This window comes from Sceloporus occidentalis, unplaced genomic scaffold (assembly GCF_023333645.1).
Source record: "Sceloporus occidentalis isolate IW3139 unplaced genomic scaffold, rSceOcc1.0.p SCAF_1, whole genome shotgun sequence".
In the NCBI taxonomy this organism is placed as follows: Eukaryota; Metazoa; Chordata; class Lepidosauria; order Squamata; family Phrynosomatidae; genus Sceloporus; species Sceloporus occidentalis.
Window position 1 is genome coordinate 78,783,435 of NW_028316981.1, and position 27,117 is coordinate 78,810,551.

Sequence of the window (27,117 nt, forward strand, 5' to 3'; positions counted from 1 at the left end):
CATCGGCCTTCTTAGCCTCTTGGTCAGTAGACAACATGGATATCTTTGGTGTAAAGGACTGCTGGGACTCTTCGACAATTGCAGAGTTCTGTTTAGGGTGAGCGAACAGCCAAGAGGATTGGAGTGATCCTATACAAGGATTCAATCTTCCGGGTCGTAGGCATCACAGATGCAGGTGTGTTCCAGGAGCGTTTGGCTATTCTTTCCAACGATGGTAACAGAGGTATCGAAGTTGGCGTCGGAACCTTTCTGTGGAGTTGTCTCTCGACTGGGTCGGCGGCTTCATCATCCATGTGGGTGACCTGCAGCTCAAGAGTGCTGCCCATCTTTATGACATGTTCCACGAAGGAACAGACATCGGTGGAAGACAAGGCATCTGGTTGGAAAAGCTCCTGGGGGGAGTGCTGGACACTCTCATCCAGGAGCCTGATTCAGTGTAAGAAGCACGAGACTCCCCATGTTGGGACATTTCACGGTTCGACTCTTAAGACGCTGTTAGCAACCACTACTTGAGAAGTTGAGGGTAGTCTGGTTAGAGACAACTGCGGCAGGATGCGACATTGGTACCGAGGATGCAGAGGGTATCGAGGCTGCTGGTGCCACAGAGGATTTCTGGCCAAAGCGATGACGGATGGTCTCATGACCTACAGACATATAGTACCTGTCTGTCTTGCTATCATAAAGTAGTCGGATTCTTCCTATTGAAGAAAATGGGGGGGGGGGGGAGGGGTTGGTGAACCTCTGCCTGGTGAAGTTGAACCTGAGGAACAGGGGTGGGAAACGGCCGACTCCGAGACGAGTCTCTGTAGGGCGACAGGATAGGTAAGACAGAAGTGTCGCCATAGTCATCAGAGACCTGGTGAAAGGCCAGAGTAGCAGGGAGAGAGGAGACCGAAGCTGAGGCCAGCGTCCGACAAGCATGGAGAGAGCTGTGTTGTTTGGGTTCGGCCGGTACCGATGAGACCTGCCTGGGTACCGAAGAAGTGGCTTGGTCTTTGGAAACTGACCGGGCACCTTCAGGAGTCATGGTTCTCGACTTCTTGGAATGGGAAAAGTCATGAGGAGAGCCTTCTCCTGCATCCAGACGTCTTTTTGGAGGAGGATTTAGAGCTTGATTCCCTTTGGGAGCTCAAATCCTTGCCATGGGCCAAATCCTTCTTGGAGCTTGGGTCCTTGTGCTTAGTCTTGCCCTTTTTCGAGGACTTGGTCAGAATAAGAATGGTCAAGCAAGCTGAGGTAGAAAATTTCCAGAGAACAACAAGTGGATTCCAGTAGCGAAGTTCCTAAAGCAGCCAATGTGGCAGAAAGAAGGAACTGGGGAAAGAGCGGGAAGGCAGAGACTTTGCCAGTGATTCCAGAAGTTTCCGAGCAGCACTGCGCAGGCGCAGTACAACCCATTTGTATGATTTGCAGAGACCACGAAGAAGAAATATATTTCACTCATTTCCATGCCAGCATTCTCTGAAGATGCCAGCCACAGATGCTGGTGAAACATCAGAGAAAACTTTTCTAGAACACGGCCACATAGCCCAATAAATCCACAAAAAAACTAGGAATTATGCTTCTTTTTCTTATCCTAGAAATTATACACAGATGATGGAGAAAGTTTTTCTTATTTTAGCATTTAATCTATTGGAACTAAAGATACTAAACTGGGCTTATATTGAAAATTACATGTACTAAGCTTGTACAAGATTCCTCTACCAGATTATTCTCTCCTCTTACAGCACTCTTCTAAGAATACAGGCCACAATGATTTTAAGATCAACCTGACTTTCTGGAGAGGAATACAAGACAAGTAATGATAAATATAAGGCATGACCTCTCTATGCTGTTCCTAATGTATGTCAGTATGGAATAGATTTTATTAAACCAGACAGAAAGATGTGAAGTTTATAGGCACTAAGTTTAAATACAAAAACCAAGTCATGTAATGTGATGTGAATATTTCAAAGTGTCTAACTATGATGTCTAATTAACACAAAATCCTAGCTTTTGCTACCAAAAATACACTGATAATGCCATTTCATTTATTTCACTTGATCCAGCCGTTTTTTTTCAAAAGAGAAATATTCAAGTATCTATTCAAATAAAAGAAAAAAATATTACTTACAGTGGAAGCTCCGGAAAAGACAGGAGGAAAAGGGATTCCTGTTTCAAGTGAGGCCTGGGGCAGCTTTCCTGGGCCAGAGTTAAGCAAATCACGAAGACTGGAACCTTCTGTCTTGTTGCTTGTAGCAATTGGCCCCAACAAAAGACTATTAAAAAGCTTTGGGGTTAAAGGGGATGCCTTAGCACTGGAGTTGAATGACTCCACTCCAAACGGTGACTGGGATTCTTTATTGAGCACTGACCTTAGAGAACCTGCTTCTGTAAAACAGGACAAAAACAAAAGGATTTGGGGAAAATGCTAATGGAAATACTTTTTAAAACTGAAATTATAACAATATCCCTCATGACTATAAAATATTTAACAAAATCATTGCTGCAAAATTTAGAAGTGGTCCAATGGGCACAATACACTCTTGTAATCAGAAAAATCAATCAAATATGGGGGCGGAGCAAAGCAATCTATATGTCAAAAAGCTAGTGTTATATGTAGCTTTCAAAAACATAGTACTGTATTAGTTCAAACTAGTTAGAACATAAATTTGGTTAGGATAATTTGAAAACTGCAAAATAGAAAAGGTACAAATTTCAGCAATGAACTTTAGTTAAAGGCAAGTTGAACCATCCAGGAGTTCCTCCTAAGCTGATTTTTAGGAATGTATTTCACTTGAGTGAAAAGTTTTCTGAATCAGTCCCAGTACTCTGCACCTTTCCAACTGGGTTGAGTTTCCCACCGTTGACTTAGTGCCTGGATTCTTCCCACTAACTGAGTGGGAAAAACTCAAGTGGGGCAAAAGTTTTGGATTGGCTCTCAATCTCATCCCAAAAGTCCACCGCAAGGATAATATGTCCTTCCTGGATGGGGAGGGAAAATGGGAGGAACACAGAGAGACAGAGATGGGTAAGGGTAGACTCAAGTACTTTTGGCCATGGCCCTGTAGAGTTGGCTTCAGTCCTTTCCACTGTTGGCATTTTGTCCTTCACAGGTCACTGTCAATGAGATGAGACCCTCAACATAAAAACCCCTCTGCCTAACCTTGTATTAGTTTAGCTGCTTTTTAGCCTGCATCATCACCTATAGTGACCCTGTTAGTTCTCCTAGGTCTGCAAAGTCTCTATGTAGCTTATGAACATAAAGTACACTAAGCCAATGCACTAGCAGTCAAAAAAGCTCCTTTGGTTCAAAGTCTGCCTTCCAACAGCCTTCTTTATCCCCCTCTTGACAGAGTGATAGCCAGGCCTCTAGTTAAATATCAGCTCTCAATTGCTTACCTTTAGTTTCCTCTTTTGCCTTCTGGGTTGCTAAATCTGCAAGCCAGTGCAATGCTGATGAGGGACTTGTTTCAGGACACAGTGACTTACTCGGTTTTGTTTCCCCACTGTTGCTGGTTGCTGGAACCTCTGTCTTTATAGAGTCCTCAGCTATACCTTCTGTAACTTCAGACTTAGGAACAACATTGGTGTCCAACTCCCCACCTTCTGTTGTCCCTGTGCCACTAGAAAATGTGCTTTCATTTCCAGAAGTTGAGACACCAGGTTTCATACTGGGCAACTGCTAAAAGCAAGGGTCACAAACAAAATCGTCAGAAATTGTCATTTGAAATATGGTGTCAGGTGTCTTTGGCCACACATGTTTCTTCGTCATATTAAATAAAGATAGTGGCCTAAATCTAGTGGTCTTCCATCCTAGCTGACTTTTTTTTTAAATGAACTGACTTTAAAAAAAATGCTTACAGTATGATAATATGAATAGTGGTTGTGACCATGATTATCTTCAGCTATTTGGCAAACATAATCTTATTTCATTATATTTACAAAGATCCTAAAAATAACTTTGACGGTTTAGATTTCTTACCAACTAGTGACAGGACCCAGTGCTGCAATTCGACTGGTAGAAGAAACTGAGGGAAATTTTCAGGAGCCAGTTGACTGGCAGCTCCAAGGGATGCAGGTGAGACAGAAGGCTGCTAGATTTAGGCCACTATCGTTATTTAATACGACTAAGGACAGGGGGAAAGGCAGGAAAACAAATAAATTGCGTAGCATCTTTATTATCCAATTAGTAAAGGCAATATATTTACATCTTGCCTTTCTAGTAATATGTTGTAATTGTTAAAAGCTATTAAACCACTACAATCAATTATTCCAAAACACATAATGCTCAATCATAACTATTTTTTAGACAATAGTCAGAATGGTCAAAGTTAAGTGTTTAAGCTCTATTAATTTTAGTCAGGATGCTCAAAATGCACAAATTCTATTAGGAATACAGAACCAGGTGGTCAGATTAAAATTTCACATACCTGTGAAATTCCATTGGTAACTGCAGGTCGCAATACAGATTTGTTCTGCCGGTTAATACATGGACAGTTAGCTTTGATTCCCCATTTACCACGTGCAGCATGAACCATGTCTCCAATATTATATAGCGCTGGAAAATTAGAAATTGTGGAATGAAACCATGTAACAAAATCTAAAAAGCTTACAATGTAAGACTTCTTACAGCAGAAATGGCACAGGGTTTTGGCCAAGCTGAAACACAACTGCCAGCATTCCTGACTACTGGCTATGTTGGGGGTCTGATGCAGTCCAACATCTTCTGGAGGGGCACTGTTAATGACATGCTTGCATGTTGCTGGCTTTTAGATTAGACAGGAAGGCTTTCTCTGCTTGAATCAATATCTTTTCCTTAGCTGTAATATTACTAAAAGCCTCTCTCAGCATCTGCCTCAAGAGACCTAATAAAGATAACTGTAAGGCTGGGATGGCTGATGTAAGTTTGTGAGCTCTTTCTTTTTCCACTAGAATTTTTTTGTATTATATTTCATTTATTTATATGTTGTCTTTCTCCTGGACTAGGACCCAAGGCAGGTCAACTGTAAGATAAAAACAATATAATTTTAATGTGGAGTCAAAGGCTTTCATGGCCAGCATCCATAGTTTTTTGTGGGGTTTTCAGGCTATGTGGTCATGTTCTAGAAGAGTTTTCTTCCTGATGTTTCGCCAGCATCTGTGCCTGGTATCTTCATAGATGCTGAAGATGCCAGCCACTAGAACATGGCCACATAGCCCGAACCCCACCCCCAAACCAATATAATTTTTAAATGCAATTGAAATTATTATATTGATGTAATGTATTAAAAAAAATATAAAATTTCCAGATGTATCAATCAGAGCCAGGTGCAACACGGCAGACAAGAATAACAGACATATATTGCTAGAAAAAGATGCTACAGGGCACATGCTCAGCACAGACATTTATTTTCAGTACCAGAACTGGAGCATGCAGATAAATCCTTTCACACATAAAAAGACTCCTTATCCTCCAAGCATACTTGATTTTAGAAGTCTAAATTAGGAGGAAACATGGCATTTTGTTTTTGCTGTGAAGCTACTGGTGATTGGAAATCCACATGAAAGCATTATTCATTCATTCGCCACCATTCTCCTGGTATGAGACCCAAGATGGTTCCCTATCCCTTTGAGAAGTGGTGTGGATTCTGCAACTGCCAGTACATTTATGTGTCATAATCTATTTAGAGCAGGATAGAGAGATGACAAATTGACAGACTGGCCCTACTATTAGGCAAAGGAGACCATTTCAGGCAACAGATTTGGGGTATTCATGAAATGTTTAGGCACAAAATGTTTAGCTAACTAATTTGTCAGTACCATATTTTACTGCCAGGAAAGGAGAAAGGGGCTTGTGGGGTTTTTTACTCTGTAGCAAAATAACTAGGCCAGTGATGGCAAACCTTTTAGAGAGTGAGTGCCCAAACTCAAAGGTGTGCCCACACCCGGTGCTACCCAGTGCCAGGGAATGGGACTTCCAGGGGGGCCAGGACATCTGGAGGGAGATTTCTACCTTCCGGGGGCAGGACTGAGGAGACAGCTAGAGGCCTGGGAGGGCAGGGGGAAGAGGAGGAACAGGTGCGTGACTGTTCCTCCTCTTTCCCACTGCCCTCCTGGGCCTTCAGCTGCCTCCTCAGAGACAACTAAAGGCATGGGAGGGTCCTCTCCCCCTGCCTTCCCATCGCTCAGAAATGGTTTTGCGTGCCAGAGAGGGCACATGTGCCATAGGTTCGCCATCATGCTTGGGGTACCACGCAACAGCACTTTCTGGCAAGGAGATAGTTGCTGCTTTGCATGAGGCAGAAAAAATATCTTTGTCCAGACCTACAGAAAATGCAGACAGTAATTAGTGAATTACTACCTGTGCCAGGGATGATCTGTGTAGGCATGAGATTCTCTGGTTCATGCGACTGTCCCTTTGCACATTTCAGCCACGCAAATACTTCTTCATCACCGATATCCTCTGCTTCTGAAACAGAAAGACAATCAGAGTTTTTAGCTGTATGAGAGATTGAGAGGTTAATAAACAATTTAAGCTAGCTAGATTCATTATACTAGAATCAAAGTTCCCAGTGGTGTGGTGAGGAAATGCATGAATGAAGTATTAGTGAATTAATTAAATCTCCTAACTTGCTGCATCTCTTCTCTCAAACAATGACAGTAGCCAATAAACTCAGGATAAATATTTCAGGATTATGGGACCAATTTTGTGGTTCATCAGTCAATGTCAAATGTGAAATAATAGTTCAGGGAGTTGAACTATGGGGCTCAATAGACAGCCCCTAAGGAACGGCTCCGTGCCCACCCTTTCCTCGCTGGATCAGGATCACAGCAACCACACACCGCGGCTCTGATCTGCCCTATGCACAGTGCCAAAAAGAAGCCGCAAAGAACACCTCCTTTTTGGGCCACAGAAAGAGTGCCCTAGCTGCGGCTTTCCACCATGTTTTCAACACAGCACATGTAAGCGCTGCACTGAAAATGCTGGTCAGGTGAGTGGCGTGGGGGCAGAATTGGAGCAGCTGGCGTGCGGTTGCCACATCCCCACGCCAGCTGTATAACGCCAGTCTGTCGAGCCTATATGTTACAAATTAGTGAGCCACTATGTTCTGCCCAGGAATTTTTCTGCACAAGACATGAGTCCACAGTTCAGGGAAACACAAATCAACTCCTGGTTCCCCCACAGTTCCACCTTTCTTGAATTTCAGTAGCCTAATTCACTAGATATGGGCCAATAAACTGAAGCTGAATCTTAATAAAATGATTCCTTTGTTGACTTGTGCTTCTTAGATCTTAATTGCCCTGGGTTGCACTGCACTCCTCCCAAAACAAGTACAAAGTTTTGGTGTACTGCCAGCTCCAATTCTGTCATGGGGGCGCAGGTGGACTCCTGGTGACAGTTTTAGCCATTTCTTCACAGGAATAATCTAGCCACAGTAATGTATGTGCTAGTGAGTTCCTAATCAGATTGTTCCAATATTCTACCCTGGGCTTTCCTTGAAGATAACATGAAAGCTGCAAAATGCACAGAAACCATTGACACCAATCTTAATAGGACCTGTCAATAATTCATCCGGCGATGATGTGCAAAGCCATAAATGGCTTAGGACTTTTGTTACTTTAGAGAGCACCTCTTCCTAAATATGCCTGCTCAAGGGCTGAGGTCAAGAGAGGCCCTCTTCTGTGGCCCACCAGAAGGATAATACACTGTGAGAAGAAATGGGAGAAAGCCTTCTCTGCTGTGATATCCCAGTTGTGGAATAATTTCCTATTAGAGGTTTGATTACTGCCAATGCTGGTGTAACCCCAGCAACAAGGGGGGAAAACCACATCTGTTTACTAAAGTTTTTGGGACTTGACTGAATCTATCCAAATCTGCACATATCTGCAGTTATCTGAAAAGGTTTTGAACTGACTTAAGTACTCAGATGGGTTACATTTGTTTTGTGTATTATTTTAACTTTGTAAATTGATAAAACCAATTTTATTGTATGCTACCAGGTTGGGGGGGGGGGAGGAGAGGCGGAGAAATATAAATATTACCATTGTTATTATTACTATTACTACTCTTATTTAGAGGGAGGATGTTGTTGATACTGAGCAAATGAAAATCATAAACTCTTGCTGATTTACTATAAATAGATGAACACATATGTTCATTAGAGTGTACCTATATACCAGTATAGTTATGATCCCACGGTTATGCAGCCAATTATACAGTAGGTGACATAGCCCTAAGCTCATCCATTGCACGATCATCACATAGCAATCCAACATTCAACTTAGAAGTGAGAAATATTTCTGTTTGTTTGCTTGTAGAACAACTGGTTTAACTAGGAAGCTCAAATATGCAATTTCTGAAGAAATGCAACCCATTTGCTGAATGATATCTAAATCAATGTAATAGCTGACCAGCAATCTACGTATGTATTTCCTATCCCTGAATTCACTTTCCCATGAGATATGTCCTTAAAAGCCACATAACTATCTCAGAGTTACATTGAGGGAGAGGCGGGAAAATATAAACAAACAAACAAACAAACAAACAAACAAATGATGATGATGATTATTATTTTACAATAAATACATAATACTCACCACTGCGTGGACGGCTTTTCCTGAGACGGTAACAATCCAGACATACTCCAAAGCCACATTTGCGACAAACCCAATGAATATTGAAGAGTGTTGTTTCACATACATCACACATCTCCCTCACACCACGTACAGCTCTCTTCCAGGCCACTTTCTCTGCAACAAGGGGTATGGGAACTCAGTTCAGCAATTTTAAAAAGACCCAGGAGCATTGTCAGATATATCCAAAGTAAGTACACATTGAAACATGACATGTAACTTTTTTTCTGGGGGAAAGGATGTTGACACTAGCAGAAACATTTGAGAAATTCAAGGGGGGGGGGAACTCTTTGCATGCATGAACCTCCCTGTAAAGCTTCATGTTCAATTGAGGATATATTATACAATACTCTTAAAGAGAATGGATTGGCTTCCTATTCAGCCACACTTGGGCTCAAATCAGTGGGACTCAACATAACTTGATACTCCATGTTGAAACACTGATGGATAACTGCACTGGATCCTCAGAAGCTGCCCACCATCCACGAAACTCCAAATTTCACTGAAATGCTGGCAAGAAAGTCCCCCTGTACTCCTTCCACTGTAAACAAAGTTCATGGTGACTGTGCACCTTGATTATAGAATGGAATGTACTCAATCTTGGGAGCCTCTAGGAAGCACGGTCTGTCTAAAATTGTCTCTACATAAATGCACAGGTATTGCTTCCACCAGGTTGGAAGAAACAACCCCACATCTGCTAGGGATCACACATCTTGTTTTTAAGGAAGACTTTGCTTCCGGGAGACTTGTTTATGACAGAGAGGGGATTCTGCTGCTGTCCAACACCTAACATTTGGTAGCACAGGTGACACATAGAGCCCAGGTCACTTGTTCACTCCAGCATAAGACCTGGCAAAGATAATTAGTACTGCTCAGTGAGACAGCACAATATGATATTAATATGGCACTCAAGAAAATCTATACTCTTGTCAGTTAGTTATCTCAGATTTACTTTATTTAGCTTGTTCAAAACTGGAGAGAAAGAGTCAATCCCTCTTCTAATCTGCAGAAGAACTCCATTCAGCTATCCAGTATTTGCAAAAACAAATTCATGTAACTCGCTAATGTAATGATTTAAATAAAAAATTCCTTCAAGTTTCAGTGCATTATACACATATGTAAAAAGAAAATCACAACTCACGATGTGGCTCCACCATCATCATTGCCTCCTTCTCAGACATAACTAGCTGACAGAACTGGTCCCCAACATTGGCCAAGATATATTTAGAAGTCTCTAAGTCAATCCCTTCTGCTGGGGATGATGATGGGATCCACAAGCTCATAGCATCTGGGTCACTCTGCTGGGGATTCAAGAATCCCTCCACTCGTAGAATACCCTTCCGAGTAAATATCAGTCTGAAATAAAACAGGATGAGCTTGTTAAAGAACAGAGTAGCTATCAACTTTTTTTTTTTTTTGGGCTATCAACTATTTTCAAAAGGAACTTGGAGGGAGAGCCTTTCTCCAAGGCTTTAATTAGCCTTGTGCTTTCCAGATGTCTTGGATTTCAACTCCAATGATCCCTTGCCCTTGAGTGTGTTACCCCAGGGATGATAGGAGACAGAATCCAAAACAATAATAATAAATAATAATAATAAATAAAATTTTTATTTATATACCGCCCTTCCATCAGATCAGGGCGGTTTACAACAATTAAAATACAATAAACAATAAACATTAAAATCATACACGAATTACATAAAACATAAAAACAAAAGGCCCCAGGTTAGCCAATCCCGTTGCCGGTGCGGCGAGGGGGGGCCTATGGGACCTTATTCAGGGAATGCTATCCCAAACAGGTAGGTCTTCAAGTCCCGTCTGAATTGGGCCAGGGAGGTAGCTGAGCGGAGCTCTATGGGCAGCGTGTTCCAAAGGGCCGGGGCGGCGATGGAAAATGACCTCCTGGTAGTGGAGACAAACCTCGCCCCGGGAACCCTAAGTAATTGCTGCTTGAAAGTATTAGAAAACTAACACATTTGATCCGTTTATTCCTGAAAATAATAGGAAACTACCCTTATTAAAGAAATTTGCATAACATTTAATAAACAAAAAAGCTTCTAAAGGACAAAGACAATAAATCCAATGCAACAACTGAGCAATGTCCCTGACCATGAGGCTGGCAATGTTTGAAACTGCTGTTTTAACTGTTTCAAAAGTGGATTCCAGGATTGTTTTATATCATTCTTAAAGTTTTAAAAGAGCATTTAATGTGTTTTGAAAATGTTTTTGTCTCTGTATCGTTTTAATTGGTTTTGTGACCTTGTGGGCTGTGAAGTGATACAGAAATACTTCAAATAAATACTTAAAATAAATAAATAATCAACTAAAACACTCAACCATGCACACAAGTCGTGAGAACTATGCCAAGTGCATTAGATGAGTTTGCATTGCCAGCTTTATATAAATTAATCAGCTTTCCCACTCTAACTGGTTCGAAGCGTGTTTAACCACATTTTCTTCCACATTAGTTTCCTGCTAAGCTACCGAGCCTTTTGTATATTATTAACATCTTCAATTACCACATATTTTATGACATACACTAAAATTAACAGCATGGAGGGCAAGATTCATGCAATGAAATAAATGAATGCAGTAAAGGCTATTATGGCCTGTTACAGACTGCCAAAATAAAGCTGCTTCGGGTCTCTTTGGAGGTATGCTGTTTAAATGATGCATGCATCCTAAGAATCCAGAAGCTGCACCAAAGCTGCACTCCAGTGCTTAGGAATGGAGTGTGGCTTTGGCGCGACCTCCGGACTCTTAGGATCCATGCATCATTTAAATAGTATACCTCCAAAGAGACCCAAAGCAGCTTTATTTTGGCAGTCTGTAACAGGCCTATGTTTCCAATATTTTGCTAACACATGAACACTCTTTGGCCAAGTGTCCATTTTGCATGGTTGATTGATTTAAAATCAAGGTTATTTTTAAACTGTAATTTAAATAAACAGGAAAAACAGTGACATTAACATTACATTTAGACCTTCCCATTTTGTAATGCACACATTACAATTATTCAATGTAATAACATCTTAGTTCACAGCTAAATAAATCCTACTAACACTGCATCCGAACTGCAGAAACTATCAAGGTTTACACCACTTTAAGTGGCATGGCTCAATGCTATGGAATTATGGGAGTTGTAGTTCTGTGAATCATATAGCCTTTTCTTTCAGAGCTCTGGTGCCACAACAAACTATGATTTCCAGAATTCCACAGAATTGAGCTGTGGTAGTTAAAGTGGTGTCAACCTAGATTATATCTGCAGTTTGGATGCAGCCTAAAATGTTAATTCAAAGCTTCTAATCATGCTACTTAAAAATCGTCTGTGTCACTCAATTATATAAATTTAAACATGGAGGCTGAAGAGAAATCCTGTGAAATTTGGTTTGACTTTGTGCTCAATATCAAGCACATTAAGGAGCATCATTTATTTGAACACAACAAAAACAATCCAATAGTTAAGTGTGCTGTAATGTAGACCAGCTGCTTAGGACTTCTGAGAAACTTGGGTATCCATTACTAGGGACACAGGATTTCTTCATAATGTAGAAAATAAATGTACAAATAAGTTGACAGTAGAGATATAAAATTTCTCAAATTTTTTTTTAAATGAGGATTTTTTTTCTAAAAGAAATTGATTTTTTTTTGGGCGGGGTGTAGTATTAGCATCCTTTATAGATCAAAAGTCACCCTGTTAATTTAAGAAATAAAATGCACTATGTAAATACATGCCTTGATATAGAAATATTATGTTTGGCATATTAAAGGTATACTTTTTTCAAAAAATAATTAAAAATTGAATTTACTTTTCAAAATATTACTGTTGCAAATGGAGGTAGAAGTTCCTGGACTACACGGATTCTTTTTGCCTTAGACTATTTATGGAGAGCAGGCAACCTCCACCCGGTAAAAATAGAAGAAACCATCAGCAACATCAAAGTAAAGATAATTATTGGTCTTCTTTAGTATTCTGCACTTATTTCTCATAAAAAGAAGAAGGAACTAAAACCAGAAATTATAATGTGAGATCCATAGTAAAGATATACATATATAAAAATGTTCTTATTCAGGCAAGCTCATTAAAATCATGACAGGGTGGCTTTTATATGGGGTATGTGTTTTAGAATATTTTTTTAAACTTCTGTATGTTTTTAATCTTAATTTTATATGGGTTTAACTAGGTTATTTTAACTGGTTTTTAAAATTGTTTTAAAAGTGTTTTAGCTTGTCAGCCACCTTGGGCCTTTTTGGGAGAACGGTGGCATAAAAATATAATAAATAAATGCTTCCCTGATACATAGCTTTTAGAAATAATATTGGGGGAATAAATATATGAAGACTCTGCTGTAGTACTGTACTTATCATTCTAAATGAGAATATTCCATAATATTTTTCTCCCCATTTTTCTAGAAAAAAGTACCATGGGGGGGGCCACGCTCTTTCCCCCCTGAATTTATCCATTTTTTTACCCAAGCATTCATGCCCCCTGCTGATACTGTGAAATATTTATCATTATCACAGAAATAAATGTAAGACCATCATGTTTGCAATGCTTGCGCAAAAATCAAGTATTTCCCACATGATTCATTATCTTATATAGAAAACCAAGGTTTAATTCAGTGCTGATTAACTTGTTGAAATGTAAAATTCAACATTTTGTTTTTAAAGAAGTGAAATATTTCAACAATTCTTACTTAAACTAAAGATCTATTTTATGTTTTGCTTTGCATTTTGAAAATTCATCATTATTCTGTTGCAAGTTCACCAGCCAGTTTCCTCATACTGCATGAAGAAGCCCTCAGAAGCTGTACCATGAATTGCAGTTATCATTACAGAAATGGCACAGAACTCTTTAACATGCTGAAATTACTTACAAAGTGTTTTGTCACATTTAGAGAGAAGAAATTCTATAGCGAACAGCCAAGAAATATGAAGACTAATTCTGAGAGTTTCATTACCTGCGGAAGTGAAAGAAGCGACAGGCCACAGTGGAGTCATCCTGTTCCTGTTCCTTGAACTTTCGGTAGCGTTCCAGCCGGCACTCTCGGCATTTGTGCAGGTGAGGAGCCACATTGATACAGGAGCCATCTTGGAGGAATGGTTCCCCTGACTGCTTCAGCTTCCTCACCTTACTCATGTCTTTCAGTACAGACTGGCCAACTATGAAGTAAAGAGCACTTCAATTAAACTACAGCAGGATATATAATGTTGACTTTTATAAAATATAATTCTGCATCAGGGCTGTGGAATTCAAGATATTGCTGAATTCCAATTCCCATCATCCAGTGAGGCTTGCCAATCATGAGATACAATGATAGTAGTAGTTCACCAACACTCTTTATGGAAAGCAAGAGTGCTCTTTACCCTACCTGACATCAGGGTGTCTCATATGTATACGGGTCAAGGCATATAGGCCTGACCCAAGTGCACTGTATGCCATATGGTCAATGCAGTCGCCCCTCTTTTTTTTGTGGAGGATCCGTTCCAGACCCCCTCGCGAAAATAGAGTTTCACCTATATTCAAACCCCATTGGCTTTAATATAGGCATGGGGGCACACAGGCGTGCACCATAGTCACATGCTCCATTCACTCTCCCTCCATTCGACCCTTGTGCATAAGCGAAGGACATTAGTCCAAAGACTATGAGAAAGGAGGGAGGACTGTACTACATATGTATAATCTCTTGAACAAAACTAATACCCAGTATGCAAATACCAGGAAACAGTAGTACTGAATATGATCACTCACACATTATGGTTAGGATTCTGCCTCCCCCCACAACTTCATTGTTTATATCAAAGAATCCTTAACTTATGGCAAATGATTCCCAGACTCCAAAGTAAGAGGGGTCAAAAATATGAAAAGACAGTAGGAACATATATATGACTGTTTGAAGCAACCATTCCCAAGTTTCCATTCAGTTCACATACACACTTTCAAGAACCAATCTTATTAGCAACCATGGCTTCAAAAGAAGAGCAGCAAGTCAATTTTTTAAAGCCAGCAAAGGCTTACATCTCAGCCTTTACCAAAAATGATCTCCCTGTGGACACAGACAGACTCTTAGGTTGTTGTTATTTATTTAAATAAGCATGCTCTATTGAGCAGGAATGCTTAATGAGATGAAAAGTAGGGTAATACTGTACTTCCATATTTCTCTACTGAAATAAGAAACCAGAAATGGGCATTCAGGGGGTGGCTGGGTCCTATCACATAACATCAATCTGTCCACTGGACTATCAGGGGGACATTCTGGCACCCAAGACTAAAATAATTTCCTGTCTCTATTTAAATGAACTCTCACATACCTGAGCAACAACAACAAAAAAAGGATGTCATTATTTCTCCAGGACTATATGTAGTTGCCAGCAGTCCTAATTAACCCTGTGTCCTAAATATATACCTCTGTATAATTTCTTCACTACTATATCTCAGTGATCCAAGATTACAGTATAAGACAGCTTCCTATGTTCCTGAGTTAGGACACTGGCCTATTTGACCAAGTGTTGACACTGGTTATTGAGGGTTTCAGGAAGTTCTTCCAACAATTTGCGGATGCAAAAGATTGAACCTAAGATCTTCTGCGTGCAAAGCATGTTATCTATCATGAAAGGACAGGTTGCTTACCTGTAACAGGTAACGAGTGCTCATGTATGAATTCACACGAATGGATTATTCTGCGCCTGTGCAGTTAGCTTTGGAACCTTCCCAGAGCTATTAGAGGCGTTTTGGTGGGAGCCCTGTCCACTCTCCAACTGCCCAATTGGGCCGGTTTCCCAGCTAAACCTTCAGTTCCATGGACGCTGAGCAGCAGCTCAGAGCCAAAGGACAGGCAGGGCACAACTGTGTGGGGAGGATGGGTGGGATTTGTGTGAATTCACAGATGACCACTCAAAGAAATACCATTACAGGTAAGCAACCTGTCCTTCTTCGTGGTCTCTGCGAATCACACAAATAGATTAGACTGACAAGCTTCAGTCAGGGGAGGAGGGAGTGCCATGCCACACAAGAAAGGCACACTGATCCCAAACAAAATGACCATTTGCGAAGCCAAGCCCAAGGGCACACAACATGATAACGAACAGTCCCGCTGATATGATGGCTCTACAGAGTCAAGCAAAAAAAACAGTACTTAGACGTAGTGGAAACAGTCACCAATGCAGGTGAAACATGCCCACTGGGAGAAAAACAGGCTTGCCAGTTAACCATATGTTGTACAGACTGTAGGTAAACCTTGATGGTCCATAATCAATAGCAGGTATAAACCAAAGTCAGGGAAACCCTTGACCTAGATAGGATAGGTTTGTTGGTAATGGAGATTATGCCAAAGCTACCGAATCAGTAAGTGGCATGAAAGCGAAGGAAACTCACTACTGTAAGTGGTTATTGGAATATAGCAAGCAAGAATGTTTGGTATACAGACACTGTCTAATCTGAAAGGTATATTGAAACAAACATGAAGGCAAAAGGCTTGCACAATTGTGAGGTTGTACAGGTCAAGACACTGGTACCTAGGAAAGAGGGGCTTAGAAAGCCCTCAAACTCGAAGGTGTGTCATTCAAGGAATCTTGAAAGTAGTAAAAAGGGCAGTAACCTAATAAAGCCTCTCGAAGCCATGATTTGGAGATTATGGCATTGACAGACACAGCCTAGAATGGTAAGTAGTCTAGGGCTAAATGTCTTCTTTAACAGAGTATAAAATAGACAATCTGTGCTCAGCAATGAGATGGTTGGGAAGTCCATTCATAGAATGATGTTGCACTGGAGACGAGCTCCAGTAACAATTTTTGGAACAGTGGTGGACATTAGAGGAGGAATAATACCTCATCCAGTCACAACAAATTTCTGACAAGAAAAAAGTAAGAAGATCACAAGATCCAACTGTTGTGACACACAAGATATGCTGTATCTGAGCGTAATGTTCCAGGCTATCAGCATGAAGCATGCAGATCTTGGCTGAAATGACAAGAAAAATCACAGTGGCTGGTGTGATGCCAAAAAACTAGTCACAGCATTGTAAAAGTGAAGGAATACCACACTGTCAAGTTGTAGGGAATCCCTGTGGGGATGGTATCCTATGACGTGATGTCCTGTAGAAGATGTATCAAGGACATCATGACATGTCAGGAACAGCCAGAATGGATAAGCAAACAGTATAGCAGGACTGAGATGCTGTTAATCCATCAGGCCCTGGGAACAAGTTTTTGGAGCTGTGGAGCTGGATGAGACTTCAAGCATTATGAAGTCTAATTTCTAACCAGGTGGCGCAAAACACCAGGCAATATGACAGAAATCATCATAGTGTTATCTCTAATGCTTAGGAGGAACGACTCTAGCTATATCATTAATCCACAGCAGCATGTCAGCATGAGCAGAAGGGCTTCGAGACCATATAACAGTGTCACAAAATCCCTTATCGTGAAGGTCCAGGGCGCATAATGAAGCATAAGGTACGTGTGTAAGGGCATAACAATTAGGAGGAGCACAAGATTTCCTTTACAGGAGAGACCCCCCAGGAGATTTGCAGAATGCCCTTGTTGGGTTGTAGGTGGAGGTCTGAAGTATTGCCACCTCAGCCAATGGATGCCTTGGACAGAGGTTCAGGAGAAGTAGGATGTTACGACATCAGTCAGCCTGGAGAAATGGAACAGGTATGCACAACTCAAGATGTTAAAGTATCCACAGGGGTGGACAGATCTTCAAATGGAGGCTCGAAATGGAGAGATGTCTCCAGAGGACATTCCTGTCCAGAGCAGAAATGGAAACGAATTGAAGCAGTTGTTCGCCATCTGTTCCTGGAAAGAGGATGGCATTGACAGGGACCCCTTGGAAGGGCCATGGGCATGGAAAACAGACATGTATTCCCCAGTATATATAGTGGTCCTTGGTAAACAGGCACCAATGCCTTGACTGACATTCACATGGGGAAGTGGAAGAACATTTTCCTTGTTAATGATTGTCTCTGAACAATGCTATCAAAGCCTCCCATGGGGGTAACAAGACGATCACAGTTGCATTGGTACCAAGTGCATAATGGTAATGTCTCTAGGTATAGAGGAAGCAAACCAATTTATGAGTATTGATAGCATAATCCTGACGGCCTTTCATATGGTGAAGGATTATCTGTACCAAAAGCACCCAGGTTGCGCCCTCAAGATTATGGGGGACGACTCAAATATGAGACCTGAATGTTCGCATTAAGTGGCATTTAGCTATCCCCGGTTGAGGACAATTTAAACCATCAAGGGTATCCATATATAATACCATGCAGCCTGAGAGGAAGGAGGTCCTCATAATGTGAATGGTGATGTCGTCCCTCAGTATGGAGGGAGCAGCACGTCTTCCAAATCAGCTACCTAGGGATAGCAGTGATGTGGGGTTTTGGTATGGAAGGAATACGTACACTGTATAACCTGTCCAATGACAATGGCATCCCTTGATACCGAGAGAGCAACTTAAAAAACATCTCAGTTTCAAACGCGCAAAGGTAGACTTTGGCACAGACCATAACCATAACGCCAAATCAAAGTCAGCATGCTTGGAGCCAAACAAGTGATCATTGGTATTGGTTCGAGGGACAAACTGTAGGAGCCATAAGAGGTCTCGAAAGGGAGGGGACAAGAATGGCCCAGGATCTGGCAGAGCACTCACAAGTAGTGACACTATGGTCCCGAATCAGGGCGGCATGAGCCAGTGGTGCATCTCGATATGTAGAGGGGAAATCATGGCTCCAAATTGACAGAGTGCTCGCTGGTAGCTGACCTCAGTACAGAGGGGAGCAACTATGGCTTCGAATCCGAACCAGCATCAGCTGCATTAGACTGTTGAGAACCATCTATCACGGCCATAAAATCAACCAGGTGGTGACGAGGAGCGTGCGGCGGTACAAATAACAGCCCTCAGAAACTGAAGGGCCAGCTGCAGTTGAATCCTCTTGTGCAGCTTAAAATGGTAATGACGTTGGGCCCTTAATATTTGTTCTCCCAAAGGAATGTCAGGTCGGAATGTGGTCATACCATGATGGCAACCTGGCTACCACCTAATACTTGGGGAAGGTGCCAAATAAGATCGCCTGTAGGCCAATCTGGGACACCTCAGAGAGTCAGGGGCTGACAAGCATCAAAGCAGATATGCAAGGTAATAGGTTTAACCCCGGAGAGTCAGGGACCAATGAGGACAGAGGTAGGCTGTGAGCCAAACGGTTCCACCCTGGAAGATTGAGGAGGATAAAAGTGTGGCTTTGACCCAAATAACCCGAGTTGGGGCCGATGAGGGTTGAAGTTGGGCTGCAAGCCCATCAGTATGACTCCTGAAAGCCAGGGACTGATGACGATCAAAATGGGGAAACCAGCCAATGATGAGGATGTGGAGAAAAAATATGGTAAAATTTTGTTTTATTCAATCACATTAGTGAGAATAACTTTAGTGCAGAAGTGGAAAGATGTGAAGATGCCTGATCTAAAAGACTGGTTAATCCAACTCTATGAGGCAATAGAGATGGACAAATTAACTTTGGTGTTTAGAGGAGAAGATCTGAACAGTGTGGACCAAACGTGGAAACCTGTGATGGAATATCTTAAGAAATCTGGAACTCTAACCCATGCTTGATATATTATAACATTGTACAAACTGTGAATGACATAACAGTCTTTGTAGATAATCCAATGGATAACATGATATTACAGTCCTCGTTAAAAGAAATGTAAGATATATGTATAGGTGTGTAGATATACATATATATTTTGGGGATCAACGATACAGATCATGTTCATTTAGTCTCGTCAGTTTTCTCGTAGTTTAATCAATTTGTAGATGTTTGGGTAAAGTCACAAAAAACCATTTTGAAGAAAGTTACTCTTATCTTGAATCTGCACAAACAGAGAAAGAAAGGAGAAGGAAGTAATCTGAATGTTAGTATGAAGAATGGATGTTAGGATAAGAAATTAGATAGAATAGGATGGAAGGTGTATGCATGAGATAAGAAAATATCTATGGAAATTAGATCCATATGTACATGTTCTATTTTGTAAAGGTAAGCAAGCTTGTATGGATGTTTTTTTAAATTCAATAAACTTAAAAAAAAATGGGGAAGCCAGCCAATTGGTCTGTTCCAGAGTGTCAGGGATCGAGGAGGGTCAAAACTGGCCTACAAGCAAATCGGTATGACTCCAGAGAGTCAGGAACCAATGAGGATCAATGTCAGGTTGCCATCCAGCCAGTATGACTCTGGAGAGTCAGGGACCGATGAGGGTCGAATTTGGGCTGCCAGCCAACCGGTTTGGCCCCAGAGAGTCAGGGTCTAAGTCGGGTTGCAAGCCAATCGGTATGACTGTGGAAAGTCAGGGACCGATGAAGATCGAAGTCAGGCTGCAAGTCAATCACTTTGACCTCAGAGAGTCAGTGACCAACCGATGATGAAGTCAAGCTGCCAGGCAATCAGTTTTATCCCAGAGGATCAGGGACCGATTATGAGTGAAGCCAGGCTGCCTTCCAATTAGTCTGACTAAGGAGCGTCAGGGACCAGTGAGGATTGAAGTCAGAAGCAGCCAATAACTCCTCCTCAGAAGAATGAAGGCTCTTAGCCATGAAAGATGAGGGGCCATGAAAAATGTTTTCTTTAGCAATGGGAACGGCTCAAGCCAAGCAAAGAAGAAGGCCAGTGGCCATTTTATAACTTTTCCTCAGAGAGATGGGCGCCATTTTAAAAGTTTCTCCCCAGGAGTACAAAGGGACTTTGTCAGGCGTGCCAGTGAGGCGGGCAGCCCTGTAAGAAATTCTCCTCAGGAGAAAAAGGGGGCTTTCCCAAGGGCGCCCGCGAAGGGGCAACTGTTCTTAAAAAAATTCCCTCAGAAGAACAGAGGAACTCTACCAAGCGCACCAACCGAGGTGAGCGGCCATTGTATGAGAAGAATTTCCTCAGAGAAGGAAAGGGCCTTGCCAAATGCGAAGGCCAGGCAAGCGGACGTTAAAACAACTTTACCTCAGAATTTAAATTCACATTTAAGTAGGTGATTTTCTGTGAAGAAGAAATCACAGCGCAAGCAGTCCTGAAAACAACTTTACCTCAGAATTTAGATTCATATTTAAGTATGCGCCTCCCTAAGAAATTGCAGCGACTGGTTTAAATATGAAGAAAGATGTTAAAAAATTACCACCAAAAGGCAGACTGGTCCTGTCAAAAAGAATGTTAAAAGTCTGACAGGAAAATGAATCTCTGGCGAGTTCCTAGATGCTGCTGCTAGTGCGGCAGACAAGAGGAACTGAGGGTTTAGGTGGGAAACCGGCCAATAAGGCAGTTGGGGAGTAGTGGGCGGGGCTACTGCCAAGACGCTTCCAAAGCTAATTGCACAGGCACAGGATAACAACCCATTTGTGTGAGTGGCAGAGACCAGGAAGAACAACTATGGGCTTGTGCACTTAATGCACATCTAAGAACCTTATTTTGATCCTGATGTCTTGTTTTGACTGTATAGTTATAAAAACAATTTTCTACCCTGCTTTTCCCCTCAAAAGGTTCCCAGAGTGGCTTATGGGGGAAAGATTCACAGAGGAAAGCACATGACATGGTTGACCATATAGAAGATGTGCCAACACAGGACTGAGCAGTGCTAACTTCAGCCTTTCCCATATAACTAAAGTCTGCCTTTAAAAATGTTCACCTTTGAGGGGGGCTGTGCGAGGCCTGCCCTTCGGGGCTTGCTTCCCTTTTCCCTTGCACATTAGTAGTTCAGCATTCCGCTCGCCATTGGGACCCAGTTTCCCAATCAGATGCTCTGGGATTCCCTTCAGACAAGCTTTGGTGTGCAGCTGCTCCTCAGAGTCACTCATGTCAGAGAGGTCACTATTGGTACTGGAATCAGAATCCTGCTTAGATGGCATGCTCCGTTCATCAAGAGAGAACCTTTTCACAGTTTCAAAGGGGGCTTTGTGCTCTGGCAGTTGCTCTGCTTGTGATGAGAAAAAGCCAGACGGATGTCTGCCAAACACATTGGAAAAAGTTTTCATAAGAGGATTGTCCTGCTGCCCAGGCCCAACAGATGGCTTTTCTTCTGTAGGACTGGAGGAGAGTGTGGGCATTTCAATAGGCTGTGTCAGGCTGCTGACAGGTGAGTTGGAACGGCCATTCCCCAGTGTAGATGAGCCCTGAACACTGGCAAAGAGAGTTGAACTAGGAGCACTGGAGAGCATTTTGGAGGAATCTGTTGTTATAAACAAGCTTTTCTTTTTAGCTAAAGAGTCAGCTGAGGTGTGCAAATCTGGCCAGCTAGAAGCTGTCTTGGAACCAAGAACTGAAGGAGGAGTAGCAGATACTCCTGGTTGAGATGAGGAAGCAAAACTACTGAAAGGACTGGGTTCTGATTTTTCTGCAAATGCCAGGAAAGGGTTTGAAGGTTCCTCTCGTGACAGTTTTGGAGGCTGCAAAAAAAGATTCTCATGATTATCTGGAGGTCGAGTGCTCAAGAGGTTTCGTGGAAAAGCTGGCGTAAGGGTGGGCATAGACTCCCCTGGCAGCTTCCGCTCCACCGAAGTGCCCAACTGAGTCCCAAGTTTAGCTTCTCCTGTAAGAGATTTGCTTTTGCAGATGCCCAAACTCAAATTCTCTGTACTTTTTTTTAATGAGTCCTCATTTGCAGGTTCTTCAGCCAGATTCTCAGATAAGGCTGTGAAATAATTACTGGAGGGACGATTCTGAGACATGCACTGAAAAAACAAGTTCTTTGACAAATCAGAATCTTTCTGAACCTCATGACCAGTGCTACTACCAAATGAAAATCCAACAGGCTTCTTCTCTGAAGCAAGTACTCCATTGGACTGGCTTCGCCCACTGTCAAACACCAAAGATTGAGAAGCACTTGATTGTGCCACTCCAAATCCTGGAGAAGCCAACATTAAATTTTGGGAACTCTGAAACAAAACAAAATATCAGTTATTTCTCTCTCATGATCTATAATTCAGAACACTTTCCCCATCCCTCTTAAAAATTTCCCCAACAAACTTTTCAGTTCTTACCAGTTCATGCCACATCATAAAAAAGAAAACAAAACAAAAACAAATAACTTGTTCAACAAATGCACTTGGAAGCCTGCCTAAGCTAAATGACTAGTCTTCCAAATCTGAAGACAGGCTTTGCAAACTTGCATTTAGAAAGCTAAAAAGGATACACATGGAGAAAAAAATCATTAGGTTTTTTAAAATTAATTAATATGCCACCTTTCCCCAAGTTCAGACCCAAGGAGGCTTCCATAACTACAAATTAAAAACATTTACAGCTCAACTGAGATACTGTGATACAGTGGTTAGAATGCTAGATGGGGACCTGACAGATCCAGCTTCTAGGCAGCACTGAGTCCTGGAAATTACTAATGGAACATTTTCCACCCAAAACCTGGCTTTAGAGGGTTTGCCAAACCCACCATGCCCTAATTCACTTTTTGGGAAACACAAAAGGCTGCAGAAAGAAAAGGGAGCAATCCTTCCTAATGTTGCTGGGTTCTTTGCATTCTGCCAGCAAAAACCTTTAGATCCTGCCACAGAATTTTATCTGTTTCTGAAATTATACTCTAAAATATCCATGTTTATATTGAAATCATCATTCTGAAATTACTTTATAAAACAGACTGCTTCTTTTAAAAAAGTGTCAATTGCCATATGCCCACCTTTTCCTCCATAATTACTTTTTCACCTCAAAAAAACCCCAAACAAAAAACACCTGCTCTTTAACCTCAAAAAAAAAAAAAAAAAGTTTTACCAGGGAAATCAAGGCACACTAAACTACTGGATTTAAATTGCAGGTTATGATAAAAGCCATCATCTTTCTCATAACCTATGAAGACAGGGAAGAAAACACTGTACATTTACCAACACACCAACAAGGTATTAGCAGTTTATAAAGGTTTGTAGATTCCTATCTGCCTGACAATACTTTTATACATTAATTCAAAGACATAGCCATGCCAGTTTGGAATATCAATATGAAAAGGGATCATGTAGCACTTCTGAGACTAACTGAGGTCCAAAACACACTGCAGAAATAATCCAGTTTAGGACTGATTTAACTGCCCTGGCTCAGTGCTAGGGAATCCTGAGAATTGTAATTTATTGTGGCACCAGAGCTCTCTGGCAAAGAATGAATGAATGAATGAATGAATGAAAATTTATTTATATACCGCTATTCCTATATAGATCATAGCGGTTTACAACATAAATGATACAATTATAACAACATATATCCCCAACAGTGTAAAGAAACTTCCCATACCAATTAAAAGCTATACAAAATACTCTAAAAAACCATTATATTACAACCATAAAACCATACCATTAAAACCATACAATAAAATAGCTGGATCGAACAATATGCGAGAGGGGAGAAGAGGATAGTATTAAGGCACATGGGGGAAAGCTTGACGGAAAAGAAAGGTCTTCAGATTTTTCCTGAACAGATCTAAAGAGGTGACAGAGCGGAGCTCGTTGGGCAAGGAGTTCCAAATCTGCGAGGCCAAGATGGAAAATGCCCTCTGTGAAGATGAAGTATATCTAGACTTCGGAACTCTTAACAGATGTTTTCCACCCAATCTGAGAGTGCGGGGCGGATTGTATGGGGAGAGGCGGTCCTCCAAGTACCCTGGGCCCAAGCCATTTAGGGCTTTACAGGTAATTACCAACACCTTGTATTGTAGGGTGCTATAAGAATGCTAGCAATTAATGGGCAGCCAACGTAGATCTTGCAATATAGGTGTTATATGGCTAGTCCTGGAACATCCAGTGACCAGCCTTGCTGCCATATTCTGGACCAATTGTAGCTTCCGAGTTTGGTACAAGGGTTGCCCCATGTAGAGCGCATTACAGAAATCCAGCCAAGAGGCTACCAGAGCATGTACCACCGTTTCCAGGTCCCCCCGGCCCAGGTAGGGTCGCAGCTGGCATATCAGTCGAAGCTGATTAGCAGGTGCTCCTGACCGTCACATACACCTGAGATGGAAGGTGGAGCGAAGAGCCCAGAAGCACCCCCAGACTGCGAACTGAGTCCTTCAAGGGGAGCGTGACCCCGTTCAGGACAGGTGGACAAATATCCTTCCCCGGGCCCGGGGAACCTATCACGAATACTTCCGTTTTCTCTGGATTCAGGCTGAGTCTGTTTTCCCTCATCCAGCCCATTACCGACTCCAAGCAGGCATTTAGAGTAGAGATGCCATCCTTAGTCACTGCATCAGTCGGAGACACAGAGAAACATATTTGGGTGTCATCAGCGTACTGATAACACCGCGCCCCGTATCTCCGGATGATCTCTCCCAGCGGCTTCATGTAAATGTTAAATAGCATGGGGGACAAAATCGCTCCCTGAGAGACACCAGATGTAAGGGCCCTCTTATCGGAACAACAGCCCCCCAGCTGCACCATCTGGAATCTACCCGAGAGGTAGGAACGGAACCACTGGAGTGCAGTGCCCCCGATACCTAACTCCCTCAGGTGTTCCAGAAGGATACCATGGTCGATGGTATCGAAGGCCGCTGAGATGTCCAAGAGCACCAACAGGGACACGCTACCCCTGTCCATGCCCAGACGGTGATCATCAACTAAGGCGACCATGGCAGTCTCAGCTCCATAGCCTGCCAGAAAGCCGGTTTGAAATGGGAGGCTAAATGTCTTACAGAACTACATTTCCCAGAATTCCATAGCATTGGGCCAGGGCAGTTAAAGCAGTCCCAAAATGGATTATTTCTGGAGGATGTTTTGGACCTGAGAGAAAAAGACTGGTACCACAAACTTTCACACATTTAAGTCCAGTTCACAAGATGAAGAGTTATTTTAAGATCTGCGACCATATTAGCAGCACAAAGTGTCTGAATATACTAGGGTGCTATAAGAATGCTAGCAATTAAATACTAGCTGTAAACAACTTACCTCTCCCTGGGACTGCAAACAGCCTGTTTTCTGTTTTTCCTGCCCAGTAACTGCTGACAGGCCAGCATCTGATGTCCTCACAGTTGTTGACGTTGGTCCAGCTGTTGTAGCTACTGCAGAGGCAGCCAATGGACTGAGGCTGGCTTGCTCCAAGGGTTTTGCCATCTCTTGACTTCCAGCTCCACTCAGCAACGCTTGGGCAGCAGCTGAAGAAAAGGAAGTGAAGGGCACAGGTGTGTCACCACCTACTGGTTCATCTTGGACCACAAGAGTTCGGCCATTTTCCTTTGTGTACGTGGCAAAACGTATACTACGATTAATTTGAGGAACAGAAGTGGGTAGCTGCTTGGCTTTGGGATCCAGAGCCGTGTCACCACTGATGCTTCCTTTCCAAGCTCCCCTGGTTGCCTCACCGCCATCATTTCCATTACTATCCACTTCACCCCTCTCCTTGAGTTTCTTTGTAGCATGATCACACCCAGCCTCAGAAGCATTTTTCCGCCTTCGTCCATCTTTCCCATCCATGCCCTCTTTCTTCTTTTTCCCTTTTGAGGATTTAGCTCCCTTTAGAGAACCTCCCTGTAACAAATAAAAAGAACAGATCACTACAAGAAACAAACAAGATTTGTCATCTCTATCTGAATTAAAGAAATTTAAACATTCTACTACTAAAAAGCTGCTTTAAACTAAATAAATAAATACTAAATAATACTTAAGACCATTATTCAGCAATACAATGGGCTGTTCAAAACTTATTCACACCATTTATTTGTATCAGCATTCTATGAATTTGAAGTCCCATGGATTTCAATGACAGTGCATCCACACTGCAGAAATAATACAGTTTGACACTGCTTTAACCACTTTGGCTCAATGTTATGGAATTCTGGGAATCGTAGTTTGTTGTGGCATCTCCCATTAGGGGAAGAGGAAGTAGTAACTTTGCCCATATTTTCAGCCAACATTTCAAGTGTCAGTTGAGTCCTGACTTCTGGGATTCAGCCAGTATCTGCAAGCACCCCCTTTCCCCCTTAAATAATTGCTTACATTATCACCTGATAAAATATGGTACCTCATTCAAAGGAGAAGTGTCCATCATTACATGAATCAGTCGGGGATCCACTGACTTGATTTCACCAGTCTGATTTTTATGTAGGGAAACAACATGCCAGGTTAGAGAAAAAGAGGAAGCCAATATTAAAAAGTAAGTAAGTAAGTAAGTAAGTAAGTAAGTAATAATAATAATTGTATCCCGCCTCTCCCTGTATTGGATCAAGGCGGGTAACAACAAACATAAGAACAATAAAAATAAAACACAACAAACCACAAGTAAAAGCATAGGGAAACATATAAAATCCAATTCCTTATCTCCCTCCCACCTTAAAATACCATTAAAAATGACAATTCCCAACTGGAGAGTGAACGTTCTGAGGAGGTCAATTAGGGAATGCCTGCCGGAAGAGAACCGGTTTTATTGCCTTCTTAAAGGCCTCCAAAGATGTTATACGGCGGATCTCCTCCGGCAGGTCATTCCAGATTTTTGGAGCAGTAAGCACAAACCAATCATGAATAGAGATTAGTTTCTTCAAAACCAATATTCAAATTGCTTCTTC

The 27,117-nt window shown here is 41.9% G+C and overlaps 1 protein-coding gene across 5 annotated transcripts in view; it reads right to left on the minus strand.

Annotated features, from left to right (window-relative positions):
• KDM3B (lysine demethylase 3B) overlaps nt 1-27,117 on the minus strand; it is a 73,265-nt gene that overhangs the window by 15,975 nt on the left and 30,173 nt on the right. For 2 of the 5 annotated variants that reach the window (XM_089526610.1, XM_089526636.1), the window contains exons 6-15: nt 26,577-26,645; nt 25,505-26,083; nt 21,259-22,504; nt 13,557-13,758; nt 9,737-9,951; nt 8,560-8,712; nt 6,323-6,430; nt 4,413-4,540; nt 3,382-3,664; nt 2,114-2,370 (exon numbers count right to left, since the gene is read on the minus strand). In XM_089526610.1, coding sequence (XP_089382736.1) covers nt 2,114-2,370; nt 3,382-3,664; nt 4,413-4,540; nt 6,323-6,430; nt 8,560-8,712; nt 9,737-9,951; nt 13,557-13,758; nt 21,259-22,504; nt 25,505-26,083; nt 26,577-26,645 — 3,240 coding nt within the window. The remainder of the gene's footprint in view (nt 1-2,113; nt 2,371-3,381; nt 3,665-4,412; nt 4,541-6,322; nt 6,431-8,559; nt 8,713-9,736; nt 9,952-13,556; nt 13,759-21,258; nt 22,505-25,504; nt 26,084-26,576; nt 26,646-27,117) is intronic. The other 3 variants (XM_089526628.1, XM_089526617.1, XM_089526622.1) reach the window with 3 other exon arrangements.